The sequence below is a fragment of the Phoca vitulina genome, unplaced genomic scaffold (assembly GCF_004348235.1).
Source record: "Phoca vitulina isolate PV1807 unplaced genomic scaffold, GSC_HSeal_1.0 scaffold72, whole genome shotgun sequence".
In the NCBI taxonomy this organism is placed as follows: domain Eukaryota; kingdom Metazoa; phylum Chordata; class Mammalia; order Carnivora; family Phocidae; genus Phoca; species Phoca vitulina.
In genome coordinates this window covers 5,556,592-5,580,300 of record NW_022589775.1, presented here as the reverse complement: position 1 = coordinate 5,580,300, position 23,709 = coordinate 5,556,592, and the positions used below count along the sequence as shown (strand labels likewise).

The 23,709-nt window shown below is 36.0% G+C and overlaps 3 protein-coding genes and 1 pseudogene across 3 annotated transcripts; all 4 read right to left on the bottom strand.

Moving 5' to 3' along the window:
• Positions 1 to 1,592: 1,592 nt before the first annotated feature.
• On the bottom strand, positions 1,593 to 6,923 carry LOC116625022 (keratin-associated protein 23-1). Its single transcript, XM_032393311.1, is given in 3 exon segments — positions 1,593 to 1,683; positions 6,746 to 6,812; positions 6,815 to 6,923. Coding segments are annotated over 3 exon segments (267 nt in total).
• A 4,811-nt stretch (positions 6,924 to 11,734) lies between these two features.
• Positions 11,735 to 12,294, bottom strand: LOC116625021 (annotated as a pseudogene).
• Positions 12,295 to 13,853: 1,559 nt separating this feature from the next.
• On the bottom strand, positions 13,854 to 14,432 carry LOC116624977 (keratin-associated protein 13-1-like). The gene has a single exon (XM_032393252.1). It carries the CDS (start codon positions 14,379 to 14,381, stop codon positions 13,854 to 13,856), a length of 528 nt encoding a protein of 175 aa, XP_032249143.1. The 5' UTR covers positions 14,382 to 14,432.
• Positions 14,433 to 20,666: 6,234 nt separating this feature from the next.
• On the bottom strand, positions 20,667 to 21,239 carry LOC116625058 (keratin-associated protein 13-1-like). The gene has a single exon (XM_032393359.1). The coding sequence runs from the start codon at positions 21,180 to 21,182 to the stop codon at positions 20,667 to 20,669; it is 516 nt and encodes a 171-aa protein (XP_032249250.1). The 5' UTR covers positions 21,183 to 21,239.
• Positions 21,240 to 23,709: the final 2,470 nt, after the last annotated feature.

Below are 23,709 nucleotides of genomic sequence, written 5' to 3'. Positions count from 1 at the left end.
TCTATATTCCTGGTATATGTGTCAGCTTCTTCATTCCATCATTCTGTCAGCACAGACACATGTTCCATTGTTCACTGAGTGAATTCCACTCTGCTCTGCTCCTGAGACTTATCGTCAGAGATACTTGCACCTTCAAACTATGAACTTCCAAGAAATTACTGCTCTAAGAGAATTAAAACTTTAAAGATATCTGTTAAGACCTTGCACACACAAGCTTTCAAAGCCCATTCACAGAAAAATATAATCTTTCATTTTAATTTCACAAATATACAACAAACCAAGAGTAAAAAATAAACACAACAAACCACTACATTATTTTTGGATTAAGGAGCTTATTACAGGGGTGCCTGGGTGGCTCACCTCGGTTAACCATCTGCATTCAGCTCAGGTCATGATCCCAAGGTCCTGGGATTGAGTCCCATGTTGGGATCCCTACTCAGTGGGGAGTCTGCTTCTCCCTCTCCCTCTGCCCCTCCCCCTGCACATGCTTTCTTTCTCTCTCTTTCTCCTGCTCTCTCCCTCAAGTAAATAAAATATTAAAAAAAAAGGAGCTTATTACATTTAAATCATGTGAATTTCATTTGGAGGAGAAAATCTATTGAAATAAATTCTATCACAAAGGCCAGCATTAGACTTTAAATTTGGGTTATTCAGTTCAGTGCTGGCAATATGTATTTAAAAAATAAAACATCAGTAGATATAAGATAGAGATAAATTACAAAATTTTAACTTAAAAAAAAACAAAAACCTCATAGCAGGGCACCTGGGTGGCTCAGTCGGTTAAGTGTCTGCCTTTGGCTCAGGTCATGACCCTGGAGTCCTGGGATTGAGCCCCATGTCAAGCTCCCTGCTCAGCAGGGAGTCCTCTTCTGCCTCCCCTTCCCTCCCCCACTCCTGCTCTCTCACTCACTCTCTCTCTCAAATAAATAAGTAAAATAATAAAATATTAAAAAACCTCATATGATTATAAATTAATCAATACCATTCATTATTATCCAAATATCAAAGAAAAGAAAGACCCAATGGAAATTGGGAAATATTTTGAAATGCATAATAATGATGATACAATTCAGTAAAATCAGGGAGATGCAGCTGTTTGGAAGGAAAAGTTTACATTTTAATGTATATATGAAAATCCAAGAAAGCTTGAAATAAAAGTTTTATTCCTCTATATGAGGAAGCTTAAAAAAGGAAGAGCAGTTTAAACCAAAAGGAATTTTAGGATAGGAAATTATAAAGATAAAAATAGAAATAAATGAAATAGAAATCAAACACAAAACAGAGAAAACCAACAAGGTCACAAACTTTGGATTTTGTGAAAATCAATAAAATCAATTATTTCATTTAAAAAAATCGTACAGGAAAATAGGTGACCAATAGCTTCAGAAAATTTATATAATCATTTGGAAAAATATTTATTTTCATATATTCCAAAGCAGAATTTATTTTTCCTTCATTTCCTCCAGCAAGTACGGTGTCTTTGTCTTACAAATACTTCTTCAAAATAGCCATGACAAACTTAGAAGTCACTAACAAGATAAATAGGCTGCAGAACTACTCTTAGACAAAACAGGAAGTTAATAAATATGTTTTCAAGGAGTACCAAATCCTAATTCATATCCTCTGCACCAATCAAAGAGGTTTGTGATCTCATTCTCTTCCAGCAAATTCTCATCTCTAATTCTACATTTGTATAAGGGTGAATGATGGGAGTCTACTTGAAGGAGACTTCCCATTTGCTCAGATCCTGGTCTGCCCAGCCCAAACTTGTATATTGGTCAGGACTGAACACTCTAGACCTCCAAGGGTAGTTTTTTTAAAAAAGAAAAAAAAAAACCTTAAATTATTTGTCAACATTATACAACCGGACAGTTTCAAAATATGTGTGCTGTTTACTATGGAAATACTGACTTGCATTTTTTGTTTGTAGGTCTGCATTCTTGAGATATGGGTTCAATTGTTTCTGATCTGAGCAGTGTCATCCCTAGATTTTAGTACCTACTTTTCAAATGCACACACTTCTAGAAATTTTTTATCAAATCAGCCAGGGTTGAACTAATGATTTTGTAGATAATTTTTTGAGGATACAAATTTTCTGAACATATTTTTATTTTTATTTCTTTTTTGAAGGGTATTTTGAACTGATATAAAATTCTAGGAGGCTGAATTTTTTTTTTTCTTTTCAGCCTTTTAAAAATATCGTTCTGTTTTCTTCTGGTGTTAAGAACATTAGCTGTATTTCTTATTACTGTTCCCCATATGTAATGTCTCTTTTTTCCTCTAGCTACTTTAAGGTTTTCTTTTTAACTTTGCTTTTAATCAATTAAGATTTTCTTTTTATCTTTGCTTTTAATCAATTCACTACAATGTGCCTAAATGTGGATTTCTTCTGATTCAAGTATCCTAAGATTCTTGGATTTTTGAGTTGGAGGTTTTATTGATTTGTTTGATCTTGGCTTTTTGTTGTTGTTAATCAAATGTGCAAAAGTTTTTACTGTTTTTTTTTTTCTTTTCTGCTCAATTATTTTTTTCTGGGACTTCTCTTACATTGTTTTTAGATTGCTTGATGTTTTTCAACAAGTTTCCAAATCTTTACTCTGTCTCTTTTTTCAGTCATTATTTCTCCAAGTACCTTGAATTGGGTGATATATTTTCTTAAAAATCTATTTTCAAGGGGCGCCTGGGTGGCTCAGTCATTAAGCGTCTGCCTTCGACTCAAGTCATGATCCCAGGGTCCTGGAATCGAGCCCCGCATCAGGCTCCCTGCTCTGTGGGAAGCCTGCTTCTCCTTCTCCCACTCCCTCTGCTTGTGTTCCTGTTCTCACTGTGTCTCTCTCAAATAAATAAATAAAATCTTTAAAAAAAATCTATTTTCAAGTTCACTTATCCTTGCTTCTGTTTTGTCAAATATTCTCTTAATCTAATTTTAATTTTAAATCTTTAACTTAATTTTAAGTCTTTAACTTTCTGTTTAAGGATATCCACTAGTTTTTTTTCCAATTATTTCCATCTCTTAAAATTCCCCATATACTTATTTAATTATACCCATCTTTTTCTGAAATTATTCACATGTTCATCATAGTCCCTTTAAAGTCTGTGCCAACTAATTCTAATACTTGTAATAAATGTAAATTTGCTTCTATTGATTGTTCTGATTGGGTAACATCTACATGCTCTTTGAAATATTTTATAATGTTTTATTACATTATAGATAGTGTAAATAAAAGACTAGTGGATTTTGAAGTATAAATATTTATATTTATATAGAGTTACAATTGTATTTGTAAACTCTTATGATTATATGATCAATACACATATACACAAAAAATATATGTATGCAAATATATTGATTTATCATTTTCCAGAGAATGTAAATACTTCCTTCTGCATGTTAGAAAGGCAAAGAGCTTAACAGTAAGATTCCTGAAAGAATTGAGTTAAGCAGACTGTCCTTCCCCAGTTTAAATCAGCTTGAATGCATCGCACCGTTGCCTATACTCCCACCAGGTATATTGGCACTCTGATCTGAGCTCATTCGTATATTCTATATCTCAGTTGAGGGGGAGGCTAGCCCATAGTCTTAGACTCTTTCAGTTTGTCTTCAATTCAAATGAGGTTCCTTCATTTCAGTTATTGTATTTTACAATTTTAGTATTTTCATGTTCACTTTTATATACTCTAGTACTCTTGTTAAAATTCTTAAACTTTGTGTTTAATTTCTTAAGAATAATAATCACAATTATTTTTCTGAACATTTCCAATATGTACATTATCTGGATATCCTGTAGGTTTGTTTGTGCTCTATGTTGTCTCTTAGTTTGGTTTGGTTTTGCCTTTTGGTAGCATTGGTAATTTGAATCAATTACCATAGGTAATTTGAGTCTCTGAATGGGTCTATTTGCAGAGGAATTTACTTTGGTTGTACCCAGCTGAGGTAAGATTACTAACACTTTCAATATGAAGAATTATACAATTCAGAGGTTGACTTCAGTTCCTATGAAACATATTCTATGTTTGCTTCTTCATAAAATTCTAATAGAGTCTTTAAAAGCCTAGAATGTTTACCCGTACTCCAAGATCCTAAAAAAAAAAAGGCCCTGGAATCTGATTCTATTCATTTGTACCAGGAGCCCATTAACATTTTTGGAATCAGTGGAAAACTCAGGAAGAAAGTAGCCCAAATACCGACATTTATTTTTACTTGTCCTAATTTTGATTTAGCAGTTCTTAGCTGATAGTGCTCCAGAGTTTGTGCATTATCAAGGTTTACTAAGGTTCTTATTCATGAGAGTGATTTAAACTATCCAGTCTGATGCTGTCAAAAGTTATATTTGATATAAATATCATGTTGTTTCTTTTTTTTTTTTTAAAGATTTTGTTTATTTATTTGACAGAGAGACACAGCAAGAGAGGGAACACAAGCAGGGGGAGTGGAAGAGGGAGAAGCAGGCTTCCCATGGAGCAGGGAGCCTGGTGTGGGGCTCTATCCCAGGATCCTGGGATCATGACCTGAGCCGAAGGCAGCCGCTTTACCAACTGAGCCACCCAGGTGCCCCTCATGTTAAGTTTCTATATATGAGGATGGTTGGTAAGAATATTTATTCTGTGATAAATGCAAAATTATTTAGAACAGACAAGAAACCTGGAGGATTATCACTAGAAATCTGTTCCAATAAATTTAATAGGTGAATATGAAATCATTCAAAACTCAGACTTTAAAATGGTGGGGTAATGTGCAGCCATTATTAATAACTAGTGCTGTTTGCCAAATAAACCCTCCAGTTGTTGTAAATTAACTGCCCAAATGTTCCCTAACCATACCAGCTAACTTTCTGCTTTGTTCATTCCATTTTATCTTCCCAAACTTCCTCTATTCCATCCTATATGATTTCTGTTTTTGTTTTTCATAGTAGCTTCTATCAGGAGATTGTGAACATTGATTTCTCTATAAAACTGGGATCTTTGGCCAGACTTTGACTCACTTTGAGCTTCCACTGCCTCATGTTTAAAAGAAATTTAGCACATAAAATATATCTCCCCCTCCAAGTGCTGCTTAAGATTCTAAAGAAATAATGACTGGAAAATCTATTTGAACATTTATTTAGCTCAACACAAAGATAATTCTTTTTTTTAAAGATTTTATTTTTATTTATTTGACAGAGAGAGACACAGCAAGAAAGGGAACACAAGCAGGGAGAGTGGGAGAGGGAGAAGCAGGCCCCTGCTGAGCAGGGAGCCTGATGCGGGGCTCTATCCCAGGATCACAGGACCACAACCCGAGCTAAAGGCAGCCACCCATCAACTGAGCCACCCAGGCACCCCAAAGATAATTCTTTTTTATTTTTAGATTTGTCTCTTTGTCAAACTGTGTCTCACATAGCAACATATTGTTTTCTGGAATACATGGCCTTTAAAAGATTAACACATATCTATAAAAAATAAAAATAATGGATCTCCACTTTTTGCTGACATAAAGGCTGTGGTTCTCAGCCATATGTCATTTGAGTTATTGGAAAACATAGAGGCAAATACATATCCTGAACCAAAAATCTTTACATCAAGCATAACTGGCTTCCTTCTTATATTACCATAAAGAAATGAATTCCATTGATTTCTGGGATTCAAAGATTTCAATACTTTTCTCAACCAACATTGGATGAGTTTAATGGAAGTTATTCAAGCTTTATATTTAGTATTTTCTGAAAATATGAAGCCACAAGTTAGATTTATATTTAATTTTTGTTTCATGTGGAAACCTACCAATATATCTAAATTTTATTCTTTCTCTCTACATTTCATATGTATACACCAAATTTTGTACTTTTCTTTCTCCTATGAAAAGAGATACAAGGACTTTATGGCTTAAAGGATTAGGCTTTCCTAATTCTTGAGATATTTATTTATACAAGGTTCATATAAAAAGGAAAAAAATCTAAATATGAAAATTTTATTTCAAATTCTCCAAATTCTCTGATTTCAAAGCTTACTTTGTGAAGCAAATTAATCTTATATTAATCTTTACATACATATATTATGTCTATATTTTTGTATATTAATTAATATACCCAATAACACTAAAAGAAATTCCTACTCAATAAATACGTAATAAATAATAATAAAAACAACATATGTGGATGCCAGGATAAATGTGTTTATTTACTCAAAATAATTAGTTTTTTTTAATTTTTGAAGGATGTGTAATAATTATGATTTCCATCACTAACGCAGCTATATGATTTAAAACTTAGGCTTATTGTTTAGTTTTACATTCTGCAAGAACCCATCTGAAAGCTAGACTGGGTGGCCGTAGAGTGGGTGAGCAATTAGTCTTTGGAGACCATAAAGAGAGTTGTTTCTTTTGAGAATAAAATAGCTAACATTCTGCAAAAAGATCTGGACATTCAACAAGTTAATCTGTAGAAGCCAGGTCCATAGATTGGTTTGTAGCAAAATGGCTGGAGATTATGAAAACCAAAATAAGTTGGGTAGCAGAATCTGGATCCACAGCCCAAGGTGGGGAAGCCACAGACTCCATAACCCAGGGGTCTGCAATCACTGGACCTACAGCCCAGTGAGTAGCAGCTTCTGGATCCATAGCCTAGAGGACAGCGGCTGCTAGACCCAAAGCTGGGCCCAAGGTAAGTCATCCAGCAGGGATTGCAGAGCGTGGAGGTCCTCCGGTGATAGCAGGACATCTGGCAGGGGCTGGACACCACCCAGGATGTCTGGAAGCTGGTGGGCTCACAGCAGGTCTCCTGACAGCCACTGGAGAGGGAGGAGCCCAGCTGGCAGGTGCTGGGAGAGCAGAGGTCAGTGCGGTAGACCAGGTTGCTGGGGTAAGAGCCACAGGAAGAGCCTGGGTAGCGCAGGTAGCCCCCAAGGGAGCGGGAGGAGAAATTTCCAGAGCAGCAGCTGTAGGACATGTTCATAGGAGACGTGAGCTCTGCTGAGAAAACACTGTGAATACTGAATTCACAGAGAATATTCAGAGAGAATATTCTGAGGTTTATTCTACCTCCTGGACTGTGGCATTTATACATTCTCAGCTGTAGGTGTCGAAAGTGACAAAAGCTTCATCCCTATATTTGTACTCCTTCATTTGCATAGTATTAACTCATCATTTCTGTAATTGCAGCTGCATAGTTTCCTACCTATTGTATTTATGAGGGCTATAATAAATTTCGTTATAACACAAAGCCAAGGAAAAATTCTTACATCAGAAATGCTATGACTGTTTTGCATTAATGGCCATGTCAACTTGGCCAGGAATGTCCTCCTTTTCTTCCTGGTATATGCTGTACATGTATCTGATCCTAGCTTTGCTGGGGTGTGAGTTCCTTCTAAGGGTGGAGATGAAAATGACATCACCTTTCTTTCTTTCTTTCTCTTTTTCTTTCTTTCTCTTTTTGTCTTTCTTTCTTTCTTTCTTTCTTTCTTTCTTTCTTTCTTTCTTTCTTTCTTTCTTTCTTTCTTTTTCTTTCTGTCTTTCAATTTGGTTACAGGCATAGCTTCAGCTTTGCCAAAAAGCCTTCTAAAGATTGAAAACTACTTGTGACCATTCAGTTTTATCCAAAACTTATTTTCCAAGTATTAAATATTAATGCAGAGTATCTCATACCCAATGGAAAAGGCCCAACAATGTTACAAACTGAATGGAGAAAGGTTAGGAACGGAAGGAACCCTAGACAAGTATTGGGAAGCAAGATGCAAGAATAGTACATTGACAGAGTTGCAAATGGAGACCAGTTTGGCCAGTTTGAGCCCCTCAAAGAGTGTTTATCAATTGAGATGAGGGGAAGAAGTAAGTGACAGAGAACATAGTGAGACATTCAGGTTTCTCCTCTACCTTATTTTAAACTTCTAATTTGTTGAATATAAATGTTGTTCAAATCAAAACAATTCCAAATGGATGAATTTTTAAATACATTGTGCCTTTTTACCATCTGTCTTTATAGTTATCCAGACATCTCACTCTTCTAGAATAGCCCTAGTTGGGCATTGCAGTCCCATCAAGTTTTCTCTCACATTTTTCTCACTTATTGTCAAGCATCTTCTTTTTTCCCTAGACCACCTCCTTGAGATTAGTACTCTAGTGCAGGATACCTAAATGCTTATCTCTAATGAGCTCTCTAAATTAAATACTATAAGACTCTCTTTAGGTACAAACAAAATATTCTCAGAAATATGGAAGTGCAGGAAGAAATATAAGGTAAATATGTGGGTAAATATAAATTACATTTGAATACAAATTTATAAAACAATAATTGAAATGATTTTTGGCTTTAAAATATATGTATTTAAAATGCACAAGAGTAATAATGCTTAAAAAGAGAGGGATTTGATATAAGGCATTCTAAGGTTTTAGCATTATTGGGGAAATTGTAAAATAATAGTTTATATTTAAGCAGAAATAAATCAAGAATGTACATTGAAATTTCTAAGAAATTCTAAAATCAGTAAAACAATGCAAATATTACACTTAAATGGGGGAAATGAGAGTACTAAGGTTTTTTTGTTTTGTTTTTAAATAATTGTTTTTTGTTAGATTTTTAAAAATTTATTTGACAGAGAGAGACACAGAGAGAGAGGGAACACAAGCAGGGGGAGTGGGAGAAGGAGAAGCAGGCTTCCCACCAAGCAGGGCGCCTGATGCGGGGCTCGATCCCAGGACCCTGGGATCATGACCTGAGCCGGAGGCAGGCACTTAACGACTGAGCCACCCAGGCACCCTGAGAATATTAAGGTTTTTGAACTAATATTAAAAAAGCAGAAAAGGAAAGCAAAAGTAATTAAAAGACCAAATAATAAGAAAATTATACATTGATAGATATAAACATTGGTAGATATAAACTCATATATATATATAAACATACATACATACACGTATATGTATGTATATACATATATACATATGAATATATATAAAACATGAAAGGACTAAGAGGTCCAATACAAAGACTTGGAATGCCAGATTGAGGTACAGATAGAAGAACCATAATATCCCACTTTTAAGAGTAAGCAATAAAGGGGTGCCAGGGTAGGGGGTGCTCAGTTGGTTAAGCTTCCAACTCTTGATTTTGGCCCATGTCCTGACCTCAGGTTTGTAAGATCTAGCCCTGCATTGAGCTCTTCACTGAGAGTGGAGCGTACTTAAGACTCTCTTTCTCCCTCTCCTTCTGTCCCTCTCCCCTACTTGTGTGCTCTCTCTTTCTCTCAAATATGTGTATGTATATATGGAGATTTTATATTAAAATGTTGCCTCTGAGTTGTGGAATAATGGCTTCCAAATATGTATTTGATTCCTATCTCTGTTTTTTACCTAATTTTTTCAGATCTGTGGTTTGTGGAACTAACAGATTTCCATTATCTATTTTAGATCCTACTTTTGCCACCCATCTAATTATTCTATGGGAGTTGCTGTTCAGCTTGTTACTGACCATCCAGAAGATTCAACTTTGATTGGTCATCTTAACAAGTAGCCAGTTACTTAAAAACCATGACTTGGAATATTAAGATTGATGGCATCAGGTAATTGTTGTCTATTTGTTATCGAGAAAGTGTTTCTATTATATTTGCCCAATGTAGACTAAGGGTTACTTGTATACGTCCCCTGGGAAGTCATACCATGACCAAGAAAGTATACAGTCTTAAGAATGGGAGGAGAAGTCAGCTCATACCTGAATTTCAGACTTTTTCCTATTGACGGGTAAAGACATTTTCCTTCTCACTAACAGACAACTTTCAGTACGTATTTTAGTGTCAATCTGCTGCTGAGACGTTCTCTCAATTTTTTGTTGTCTGAAATTATCTTCAATTTTAAAGCACCTATTTATTGAGCATAGTATTCTAGGATGGCATTTGTGTTCTTTCAGAATTTTGAATATTTCATTCAATTATCTTTGTAAGTAATTTGTATTTTAGTCCTATTGTCACTTTTTCTTTTTAAAAAGAAATCAGCTTTCTTTCTCAGTTTCTTAGAAATGTTTCTGTCATTGGTGTTCATCAGATTTACTAGTGCGTAGGTGTGGTATTCTCTGTCTTTAAATTTTACTTTGCAGGCTTTATTGACTTTGGGAAAATTTTTAAATTTCTCCGCAATATATTTTCTCCCCAGTGTCCTCTCTTTTCTGCTTTAGGACTCCAAATACAAGTATGTTAATTTTTTTCACTATAGTCCATATTTGCATAAATTCCTTTCTCTGTTTTACCTCCATTTCTCACCATACATTAGTTTAGATAAATTGTTCTCAACCAAGAGTGATTATGCCTTCTATCCCCCAGGGAATATTTGGCAACATCTGAGAGACAATTTTGGTTTTCGTGACTAAGGAAGACTCTGATCTACTTTGTGTTCATTTCCTTCTATTTAAAATAAACTGGGGGTGCCCGGGTGGCTTAGTTGGTTAAGTGTCTGACTCTTGATTTCAGCTCAGGTCATGATTTCAGGGTTGTGAGATCGAGCCCTGCATTGGGCTCCAGGCTGGACATGGATCCTGCTTAAGAGTCTCTCTCTTCCTCTTCCTCTGCCCCTCTCAAATAAATAAATAAATAAATAAATAAATAAATAAATAAAACAAATAAGTAAATAATAACCTGAATTTTAAAAATAGTCTTTCTCATAGTTCTATCCGAGGGTCCAAGGAAACAATGAGTAGGATATTCTTTGAGCCTTGATTATAGCACTATATAATGTCTTATATAATTTTATTCCTTAGTAACCTGCTGTTTATCTTAGTCTCATATGGGTTTCTTTAAGTACTTGGCCTGCGATAGATGAGAACACTACCCAAAGAGTAAAGATATAGTGTCCCCAACTTTATAGTGAGATCCAAATGAAAAGTTAAGTCCACTGCTATAAAGTGCTTTTTGTTTTCACCTATATTTAGTTTGAGCTTTAGTAAAACATTGATAGGGAATCACATACATTCTTCCCACTAAGAATATCTTTCCATACATATAAAAAAGTGAATTATGTTGGACATTCATCAATCGATGTGTGAGTCTGGCCATTTTTAATAAGATTTGGGTAAACTCATTAGAATTCATTTAAGGCTCATATATATTTTTAAACTGGCATTTTAGTTTTTCTCTCATTTATTATACTAACCATGCAAATCTGAATGTTATTCTTGTTAATGAAATTCCTGAAGAATCTGTCAACTTCAGTCACATTCCCTCTGTCCACATAGATAAAACCCATGTTTTTTGAAGTACTCAAAATATATCCTAATTCTCAGACCATAATTCATAAAATTCTAAAACTAAAAAATATGGATGTCCAATAACTGTAGTTTGAATGAGAAAAATATCCATAATCTGAAGAAATCAGATCAAATTCACAAGTTTTTAGACTTCCAAAATTTACTATGAGATGCATATTGAGCTTTTATTAAACCTGTCAAATCAAACTTAACACAAACTCTGCTCAATAATATATAAAAAATAACATAAAAATATTTCAATAAGAATAAATTAGTTTATTGGATTATAATCATTTAACTTTTTATCCATTTGGGGCAGAAAATAAATTACCATGAACTTCATCCATAATGAGTTAAGTCATTAAATTAAAAGGATGCAAAAATCAGTCTGTTAGTCTATGCTTGATAGAAATTGGGTAAGGAACTGGTGATCAAAGACTAAGATAGTTGTCACTGGAAATAATGAGCATGATGGAACTCTGGGTAGACATTTTAATGACTTTGCATAAATGTACTAGAACTCAACAAGTTGATTAGCAGAAGCCAGATACATAGGTAGGTTGGCAACAAGATGGCTGGAGGCTACCAGAAGCAAAGTCAGTTGGGTGGCAGAAACTGGATCCATAGCTCAGGAAAGAGAAGCCACGGACTCCATAACCTAAGGGTCTAAAACCACTGGATCCACAACCCAGTGAGTAGCAGCTAGTAGATCCATAATCCAAAGAGAAGACACTGCTGGACCCATAGATATGATATAAATTGATTTGCAGGGACTGCAGATCATGGAGATCCTCGGGCAGTAGCAAGATGTCTGGCAGGGGCTGGACACCACACAGGATGCCTGGCAGCTGGTGGGCTCACATCAGGTCTCCTGACAGCCGCTGTGGAGAGAGGAGCCCAGCTGGCAGGTGCTGGGAGAGCAGCAGTCAATGCTGTAGACTAGGTTGTTGGGGTAAGAAGAGCCATAGGAGGAGCCTGGGTAGGTAGCTCAGGATCTCCCTCCCCCAAGGGCCTGGGAAAATAAGTTTCCAGAGCAGTAGCTGTGGGACATGTTGACGGGAGATATGAGTTCAGATTAGTCACAATGAGAAAATTCTGAAGTTTAAGATGATTTTGTGCACTGGGTATTTTATATACTCATCAGATGGTACAGCACAGTATAGGTACAGTCCTCTCATATCATCTGCATACCCTCTTCTGCATTTGTGTAATTCATTGACCTTCTCTGTCATTGCAGTTGACTAGCTTCGTAGCTATTCTACTTACGGGTACAATGGGTACAATGATCATTCCTATCTCAGAAATTCCAGAACAATTTGTCAGTAATCCTCAACCTATTATGGCCAGGAAAGCCCCTTCTTTTCCCCCTGGCTATGACTCCGTGTATATCTATTCCTGCTTTGCTCGGGAATTCTTTCTGTCACTTTTCTACTATGTCAAGTGATAAGTGACATAGCTTTATTTTTTATAAGGATACTTCTAATGATTGATTCTACTTGTCACCACTGATTTACATTCTCCAAATTTATTTTCCATCTATCACTTAGTATTATACAGTACTTCTCACATCCAATGGAGGGAAGAAAAATAACACATAATGGGAAGTGGCTAAAAATAGGAAGGAACCAGACAAACATTTAAAGGCAAAAGACTGAATTGAGATGGAGTCACAAGAAGAGGTTGACTCAGGCCATATGAAGAGGGAGCAGGAGTGATGGTGACAATGTGGGAATCTGGAAAAAGGGAATGAAGAGACAGGGATTTCAACAACTGGCAGAGTCATTTTGTTTACTTGATTGTTTCATTCCTCTTCCATGGTGGATGCGTTCTGGTGAGCACTAAGAGGAAATACAGATCTTCACATTTTGTGCCCACTGCATGTGTCTATCCATACATTTCCACACCAGATTTCTTTGTATCAATATTCTAATATTCTCCTTTCCAGGTCCCTAACTAGCTGATCAGGTCAATTGCCACTGTCCCGGAATTTAGATGTATCAGATGTGTTTTTTCCTTTTGTCAGCAAAAGTCAAGGTCTCACATCCTTTGGAGGAAATATGCTCTATATTGCTCCTGAGATTATTATTCATATAAAGTTTATGTATAAAAAAAGGATTCAGAAAAAAAGTTTTAAAGAAAGAAATGTCTAAAGCCCAAAATAAGTTAGTTCAAATTCACCAATTTATTAGATTTCCAAAGTTTGCTCCCAGAGACATAATAAATATTAACTTGAAAACCCCCCCAAGAAAACAAAAGAAAAAAAAATTACCCAATTAAAACTAACAAAATTAGCAGAATATTTGGAAGCCAGAATGAATGAGTTTATTACACTATATTCATTTAGGTTTTCATCTCTCTTGTGAATAAAATGTATGAACACGAATCCCATTAATTCATTAACATTAGTTCATGTTTATTAACATAAATTCCATTAGTTGATCTCACAATTTATTTCATTAATTCCACTAATTCTATAAATTCATCCAATAAAATTAGTCATTAAGTTCAGTATATGTTAGAGATTTTGGCCTTTTTTTGTCCGGCACGTTGTGGCTGGAAAAAAAAGGTAATTGGAGAGTTTTTCCTGAACATCATGAAGATGATAAACTCTCTGTTTAGAGGTTAGACACATTGCTCTAAAGGTCAGGATCCTCAACAAGTTGATGTATAGAAGCCAGATCCACAGGATGGTCTATAACACGATGACTGGCAGCTTCTGGAAGTGGAGTAGGTTGGGCGGGAGAATCTGGATCCATAGCTCAGAGAAGGGAAGCCACAGACTCCATAACCCAGCGATCTGAAGCTCTGGGATCCACAACCTAGTGATTGGCAGCTTCTAGATCCATAGCCCAGGGAATGGCAGCTGCTGGACCCAAATCCCACAGAGTCAGAGCAAGTCGTCTGGCAAGGACTGGAGAGCGTGGAGGTCCTCGGGCGGTGGTAGGACGTCTGGCAGGGGCTGGACACCACACGGGATGTCTGGTGGCTGGTGGGCTCACAGAAGGTCTCCTGAGAGCCACTGGGGAGGGAGGAGCCCAGCTGACAGGTGCTGGGGGAGCATAGATCAGTGCGGTAGACCAGGTTGCTGGGGCAGGAAGAGCCACAGGAGGAGCTTGGGGAGCGCAGGTAGCCCCCAAAGGAGCGGGAGGAGTTGTTTCCAGAGTAGCAGCTGTAGGACATGTTGGCAGGAGATCTGAGTTCAGCTGAATGACAGCGAGAAGATTCTGAGGTTGAATGTCACCTCCTGCACTGGGGCACTTTTATACTCTCAGCCATGGGTGTGGCATTTTTTACAGTCGTCTTTCCCACACTTGCAATCTCTCATTTCCATATGTGTAATTCAATGATATTTTCTGTAATTGCTGGTGATTCCTTCCATCTCATATTTATAGGAGAATTCATCATGTTGTTATAGCACCAAGCCAACGAACTATTCCAAAGTCAGAAATGCTATGACTGTATGTCATTAATGCCAGCTAATCAGGGCCAGAAAAGCCCCTACCCTTCTCCTTGGCTGAGACTCATTGTGCCTTTGCTTGTACATTGGCTGGGGAATGCTTAGATCTAAAGGTGGGGATTAAGGTTAAGTCATTTTTTTTTCTCCCTCAGTGGAATAGAGGCACCCTATTTTGTCACCAATGATTTTCTTTCTGTAAATTTATTTCATCCCCTAAAGTTAGTTTTCATATATTACATTATTACATATTGCCCCTCAAATCCAATGGAAAGGGGAAAATAGATAATATAAATTGATTGAGAAATTGGTGGATCACAGAGATAAATCAGGACAGATGTTTAAAGGCAAAATGACTAAGCAAGACTAATTTGAAAAAGAGTCTCAGTGGATACCAATTTATACACATGCAAAAAATTCCAAAGAGTCAAATACTCTTGGGGTGAGGGAAGATAACTAGTGACATGATGGATCTTTCCATCTGTGTGTAATTCCAATAAAAATGGGTTCTGGATCAATATACTTTATAGCTTTTCATATATACATTGTCGCTTTTATCACCTGTCCTTACAGTGTGTCCAGTGATCCTGCTCTCCTAGAACAATTCTTATCACGCAGGACCTTCTGGTCATTTTTATCTTTAGATTCTTTCCTATAATTGTTTCCTTCATTATAAAAACATTTTTTCCCTACTTCAGTTCTTCAAGATTATTTTTCTATTGTAAAATATCCAAATATTGTCTTTTATAGAGCTCTCCATGTCAAGCAAACCTAGGCTAAAATGAATACTGAAGTATTTTCTCCAGTTAGGAAGGCAATTACCTCAAAGGGGAAGTTGTAATTGAAGGAGGTGATAAAAAAGATGGAACTATAAGTGAATTGTCTACTCATTGTGCATAACACTAATAAAGTGGTTTGTGGTTCTTAATAAATAGGTAGAAGTAAATAGTAATTAAAGTGATCATTAAAATCTTTTGAAAACTTACTAAAAAATTTAAAAATTATAAAATAATAATAACCTAAAAGGGTAAAATTATAGCTTTAATCATTTTATTACCCCTCCCAGAAAATTTACTATTACAAATAGTAAATGTGTAAGTAGAAATCTGAAAGTATCAATAATTAAATTAAATATAATAGACTGAATAATCCTTATTGAAGACTTAGAATATCAGACTGGACTAGAAACCCAAGCTATTTCCTACTTAAAATAGATTTTCTTAAATATAAGGAAGCAGAGAAGGGAGAAAGTAAAAAGATACATCAGACAAAAGAAACAAAAATGCTACTTCTGTTTTACTAACTTCAAAGTTTGCTGTATGATAACATGTAAAGCATCATGTTATTAGATGTAATACAAGATATTTCCTAACAATCATTCTGTCAGCCTTCCAAGATGCGATCCAGGATTTTGTGATTCATTTAGAGGTTACCCCAATGCCATACCATCCAGCAGAGTAGCCACTAGCCACATATATTAAGTTCAATTTATATCATTTAAAATTAAGTTAAATTAAAATTTTATTCCCCAGTCATGTTAGCCACATTCCATGTGCACAATAGATACATGTGGCTGATGGATGCCATATATTGGAAAATGCAGATAAACAGATTTTCGGCAACACAGAAAGTTCTATTGGGCAGTGCTGCCTTAGAGTTCACAGCATGCTTTGTTGACTTGCTAATCGAAATGAATACTCTTACTATTTCCGGTCCGGTGCAAGAATGTCAGAAATCTTAAGGTCAATTATTCTTACCCCAATTCATGTACTATGTTAGGATTTTCTGTATTGTAATTTCATGTATGCTTGTGTATATTGATATATATTTGCCTCCATGTTTTTATGACCAAAATTTGCTTAAATTTATCATATATATATAAATATATATAATATATGTATATATTTCTTTTGTTTACTCTTCATTTCTTCTTACATCTTTTTTTGTATGTTCTGAGATTATTTTGTTTCTGACTATATATAACTTTTATTATATATTTTATGTTGGAAGCCTAGTAACACATTTTTTACAGGTTTGATTGTTTGAAAATGTCTATATTTCTCCTTCATTTTTTTTTTTTTTTTGAGAGAGAGAGTGGGGGGGGGCAGAGGGAGAGAGAGAGAGAATCTCAAGCAGTCTCCACGCCCAACACAGAGCCCAACTCTGGGCTTGATCCCACGACCTTGAGATCATGACCTAAGCCAAAATCAAGAGTCAGATCCTCAGCTGAGCCACCCAGGCTCCCCTCTCCCTCATTTTTGAAACAAATACTCATTAGTCAAGGACTCTAAAGTTTTCTTTCTTCAGAAATTTGAGGATATTTAATTGTCTTTCTACTTTCCTTTTTTCTGTTTAGAATTCAGCTGTCTATCTTACTGTTGCTTTTTTTTAAGGTAACTTGCATTTTCTTTCCCTTTGGTTGCTTTAAATTTTTCTCTTCTTTTTTGTTCATCAGTTTGACTCCAAGGTATTCTCTTTATTTGTTAGTTTAAATATGTTCTCCAGAACAATCTCTAATTGTCTCTCCAGCTATGTCTAATTTCTTTTCAATCCATTCAACAATTCTACATTTAACTTATTGCATTTTTCAATTTTAGAATTTCTACTTGGTTCTTTCAATTTTTCTTTTTTTATAGAGAGAGAGAGCATGAGTGGGGGTGGGGGGAAAGGGCAGAGGGAGAGGGAGAATCTTAAGCAGGCTCCACGCCCAGCATGGAGCCTGATGTAGGTCTTGATCTCATGACCCTGAGATCATGACCTGAGCCCAAATCAAGAGTTGGACACTTAACTGACTGAGCCACCCAAGCACCCCTCTACTTGGTTCTTTTAATATGTTTCTCTCTCTCTTAAAATTTTAAATCTATCTTTTTATTTCCTAAAATGAATTCTACTATCTGATATATATATTTTGGATTTAGTCATTTCTTAACTTCTTGAAGTCTAGTAAATTTCCCTAGGATATCAGACGATCTATGTCTACATCATTTATCTATGTATATCATCTATATACTCATCTGTATCTGGATAAAACAATTATATCTATACCTCTAAGTCTATATCTGCATTTATAATTTATATTTAGATTTATCTATGTAAAGAAATAATTTAAGGTCAACTCTATACCATGCTAAATTTTTTTTGTAGTTTGAAGTTTTTATTTAAATTCCAATTATTTAACATATAGTGTGATATTAGTTTCTGGCGTACATTACAGTGATTCAACACTTCCATACAACCTGAGGTGCTCATCACAGCAAGTGCACTCCTTAATCCCCGTCACCTATTTAACCCATCCCCCTGACCACCTCCCCTCCAGCAACCCTCAGTTTGGGTTCTCTATAGTTAAGAGTCTGTTTTATGGCTTGCCTGTCTCTTTCTCTCCCCCCACCATGTTCATCTGGTTTGTTTCTTAAATTCCACATATGAGTGAAATCCTGTGGCATTTGTCTTTCTCTGACTGACTTCTTTTGCTTAGCATGCCACAACTTCTTTATCCATTCATCAGTTGATGGACATTTGGGCTCTTTTCATAATTTGGCTGTTGTTGATAATGCTGCTATAAACATTCGGGTGCATGTATCCCTTCAAATCTGTATTCTTATATCCTTTGGGTAAATACCTAGTAGTGCAATTGCTGGATCATAGGGTAGCTCTATTTTTAATTTTTTGAGAACACTCCATACTGTTTTCCAGAGTGGCGACTCCAGTTTGTGTACCATGCTAATCTAATCGAGCATTGAAATGATTGGGAACTTAATTTCAGTTCATAGGAAGGGGTAAATATTGAAGGTTCAGCCTAGTCCTAAGGTGTTGTTCAGAGTCTCAATTTTGGTCAAAATCATTGGAAATTTCTAACTTTCGATTTTGGTTACCTGAGCTCATGAGTCTCATCAGCCTCCCTTTTGGATTCAACAATATCTCTAATTGAAAAGTAGTCACAAATTCTATGACTTTGTTGTTGTTGTTGTTGTTGTTGTTGTTAAAACCTCCCTGACATTTTGGCGCTGGTAACTTCTGGACATTTTCACATATATTTTCTTTGCCTAATTTTTCTAGACAAAAATATTAGTTCCAAGTATTTTTTTCATTTGTAAGTATATCAATTTTTACCTTATCCCCCCTTAGGAATAAGCTTAAAATTCATAACCAATCCTTAGATGAAAGATTTATCTTGTAATTATGAAAAAGTGGCTGGAATAGGTGAGAAATAGAGTAGTAGTGTCCGATCACAAAACTATTTTATTTTATTTTTAAGATTTATTTATTTATTTTAGAGAAAGAGAGAAAAAAAGTGGGGGGGGGCAGAGTGAGAGAGAATCTTAAGCAGACTACAAGCTAAGTGTGGGGCCCAGTCTGGGGCTTGATCTCATGACCCTGAGATCATGATCTGAGCCAAAACCAAGAATGGAGGCTTAACTGTGCCACGCAGGCTCCCCACAAAACTATTTTAGTAGTCTGAATGGAAGGTGGTGGAAACAAGAATTATTGAAAATTAAAATATAATACCCCTAAGAAATAAATAAAATGTAATACCTCTAAATGATGGAAGAATAGTTACTCATCAACTATTTTTAACCATGTTTGTCATTGTCACACCATATAAAATATCTTTCAATTGTAAGTTAACCAAATTGCCAGTCATTCCTTCAATATAAAAGTAATTTTCAGTCTTTTCCACTCTGGTTATTTTATTTCATCTTCCCAGATTTCCCTTTTGCCCCTTCTAATACTCCTATGTCTTTGCAATTCTAAATAAACTTCACCTTTTAAGATGCCATGGGACAGGTATTCCTTATAAGTTCCTTATTCCTTCTGTGTCTCCCTTTTCTTACGCTTAACATAACAAATTTATAATGGGTATCTTTCTCTAAGGGCTGTTGTATAGCCTAAAGAAATAAGGCTTAGGGACATTTACTGAACATATGTTAACTCTTTTTGTTGTCAGTTTTAGGTTCCTTATCAAAATCTATCTATTTTCGCTCTTTGCTATCCCTGAAAATACTTTCCTGAGAAAACAGAGAATATTATCATGGAAAAGAGAAGTAATATTTCCCCATTTTTTAAAGATACACATTAAATCATCACTCCTGATGGTATCAAATGCTACTTATATTTTAGTTTGAAACATGAGTAAAAACCAAGGTGGAAATCATCCTTATGATTTTAGATTCTTCACTCAAATTTTATGGTATTGCTCATTACACATATGTAGATAAGATCATATTGAATACTCATCAGTGGGATGCAGGTGTTTATCACTTTTACTAAGAAATGGTGGGTGACTTCAAGCAAAGTTACTTAAAATTCATACATAATCATGTTCATTTATCTTGTTTAATTTTTCTTTTCATGTATAAGCCTAACCATATAAATGTAAATATTACTTTTATTCCCTGCATTTCTTATATAACTATCAACTAGTCTGCTACGTTATGCCTGTTGGCATTCCCACATCTTGTGAGGGAATTAATTTAATTCCTGAATCTGAGATTTCAATTCATTAAATTCCATATACTTAAACAATAGTCTTCCACTACTTGTAGTTTGAGTAAGAAAAATATCTGAGGTCCCTCAAAATTCAAATCCCCAATTTCTTAGGATTTCAAAATCTCTATCCAGGTGCATATTGATCTTTTCATAATATTTCCATTATCTATCATAATCAAAAGCATAGTCAATAAAAACTAACAACAATAAACATAGCTGGTTTCAGAACCAATAAATTTATTAGGTTATAATGATTTGGTTTGTCATACAATTTTGGAAGAAAATCCAATAACATGAATTTTATCTCCAATGCAGACTTTAGATTTTATTTTCAGTTAGTACATTAATTACAGAATTTTTTAAATAAAGTCTGTCAGCCAGTATTTGGGGCCAGAGACAAGGTGAGGATTTGATAATCTAAGAATAAGAAGATAATTCTTCCAGTAGGTGATGGAGATAATAAAGGTTATGAGTAGAGGCATTGGTGAGATTGGACAACAAGATTATAAATTTAATGAGGTTGATCAAAAGAAGCCAGATCCACAAGTTGGCCTGTAACAAGGAGACTGGCAGCTCCTAGAAGCCAAGTAGGTTGGATGCCCGAATCTGGATCCATGGCCCAGAGAAGGGAAGCCACAGACTCCATAACTCCTGGATCTGGAGCCCTGGGATCCACCTCCCAGTGAGTAGCAGCTTCTGGATCCATAGCCCAGGGAAGGGTAGCTGCTGGACCCAATGCCCACAGACCCAGAGTGAGTCATCTGGCAAGGACTGGAGAGCGTGGAGGTCCTCGGGCGGTGGTAGGACGTCTGGCAGGGGCTGGACACCACACGGGATGTCTGGTGGCTGGTGGGCTCACAGAAGGTCTCCTGAGAGCCACTGGGGAGGGAGGAGCCCAGCTGGCAGGTGCTGGGAGAGCGTAGGTCAGTGCGGTAGACCAAGTTGCTGGGGAAGGAAGAGCGACAGGAGGAGCTTGGGGAGCGCAGGTATGCCCCAAAGGAGGGGGAGGAGTAGTTTCTGGAGCAGCTGCTGTAGGACATGTTGGCAGGAGATCTGAGTTCAGCTTAGTGACAGCGAGAAGATTTTGTGTTTGAATATCTTACTCCTCAAGTGAGGCATTTATATACTCTCAGCAATGGGTGTGGCACATCACAATGTCATCTTTTCAAAATTTGGAGTCCTTCATTTGCATACATATAACTCAGTAATCTTTTTTTGTAATTGGAGTTAACTACCTCTCTTCATCTTATATTTATGGGTTCACCCATTTTGTTTTTATAGCCCCATGTCAATGAGGTAAATCTATGTTACAAATGCTATGACGGTTTGTAATTAATGCCTACTCCATCATGGCCAGGGAAGTCCCTCTGATTTTTCTGGTCATGAAAACATGTGCATGTACATGTGCTCAGCTTTGGCTGAATAATGCTTTCTTCCCAGGGGGGAGATTACAATGCATTCATCTCTCTTTTGTGTCAGTGGTTGACAAGCAGAAATCTGGTCTTGATGAGGAATCTTCTAAATATTGCCCCTACATCAAACCATTGATTCACACTTTAATATAATTTTGCATCTATTACTTACTATTAACATTCCTTACTATGTCCAGTCTAGAGGGCTCTTATAAAAGTAAGCCAAAATGATTGACAGAGATGATTAGAAGTGGGCATAATCCTGAACAAATATGCTGGAAAAATTTAGTCTTTAGAAAAATGAAATCAAATCTAAAGCAAGAAGAGACCAATATGAGCGCATGTGAAGAAAACTAAAATGGGAGATGCTATTGAGATGAGGTGAGGAAACAAGGGACAGTGGTAGAGAGAGGAACAAGTCTGTCAAGATTTTCTTCTACCCCATTGGATGACTTGTGGATATTCTACTTCTTAGTTCAATCATATAAAAGTTTTTAAAAATGAACTTAAATCATGGCTTTTGTGAAATACATTTATATGCTCAAAACATCCTGGGGTTTATCCTCCCACAACCCCTCAAAATTTTGAATGTTCTCTGAGTATTTCCAAGGTCATGGCAGATCCTATATTTTTCTCCCTACTTTTGATACATGTTTCTGTCCCAGCTTTCTTACTAGAGGGGATCCAGGTTATGTGAATCTTGAAGTTTATAATTTGGGGGCACTTCTTTAAGAAAAAGAATACAGCATTATGAACATAATAGTAGATATAAATATGAATGCTAATTTAGAATAAAACAATATTAATAAAGACAAACTTATAAGATGACAAAAAACATAAATATCACAAAATCAAGACAATAATATGATATTATCATAATCATCACCAACATCTATAACATTTCCTCTATATTTATTGGCTGCATAGTCTTTGATCACTTTTACATATGACAATGATTTTGTCAACATGATTTTCTGTAGAAAGAATAGAATATATTTCAGTTTTTCTTCCAAGATTGTGAATCAGAAAATACTTAAATTATTTTTGATGACACAGAAAAGTTCCTTTCAACATTGCTATTTATTAGTAATGCCACATCTGTAACACCTTGTATCAGTTCTTCTCAGTTGGTGCTTCAATCCTGGGATTATGCTTATCTCAGCTTGGTGTCCCTGCTTTATCTCCCCATCCCAGTCTCCTGGCCCTAGAGGTTGTGGACTTGTGTGAGAATCAGCTACAAATGGCTGTGGACCCTCGGTTTTAGTGATCTATTAAGTAGCAGAGTAATGTTTTAGTTCTAATCCTTCTTCTTAAAGTCAAAACTCCCTGAAGTTCTGAGGTTCATCAGGTTGATTCTAGGGTCTAGAGGTAGTACAGGCAGCTTTCTGGATCCACCTATAGCCCCAGAACTACTTCAAGGGCAAATGACTGACTCTCAGGATACAGCAGCACAACTGGAGCAGTGGATTCCTCCAGACCTCCCTGAAAGAGTGCAATGGAGCCTTGGAAAAGGTCAGACAAAAGAACCCTGAAGAGGACCCTGCCATGGAAACTTCATTAGGTTAAATCTGTCTCTGTCTTTACCTAAGTTGCTCTATCCAAGACACTTGAACATGTGCTGGTGACCTTCTTTCTGAGATATCAGGGACCCACATAGAGTGCCCAGGTGTCTGTTCAATATACTTTCCATGGAAATGTCTCTGTCCAGAGTTCTAACCTAACTTTCAATAATTGCATTGTGGTGGTTAGTTACTGCTTTTATTATTTGCCTCTGGTCCTCTTTAACTCCAAGTTTTTGGGGGTTTTTTTAAAGGAAAATGTCTGATAGATTTATCACATTCTTTGAGTATATTGCCGTTTCCTGCCAATTTGGTGTAACATACACCAAAATTCAACTACGTGGTATCAGGTACTCAGATAGTATAGTGCTGTGGCTTAAGGCATTGAGTTGCAACTCTGATAAAACTACAATACAATTTTACTGTAAATGCTTAAATTAACAACTTTTCCTCAATGTAAGAGTAGGTTTCATTGCAATTTTACAAAAGGAAACACTATATAGGACTTCTGTAAGTCCAAGAAATGGTGAAGTAGCTGAATTCACATCAAACAGCTACCTTAAAAAAGTTTATCTTATGATCTTTTAAATTTTTAA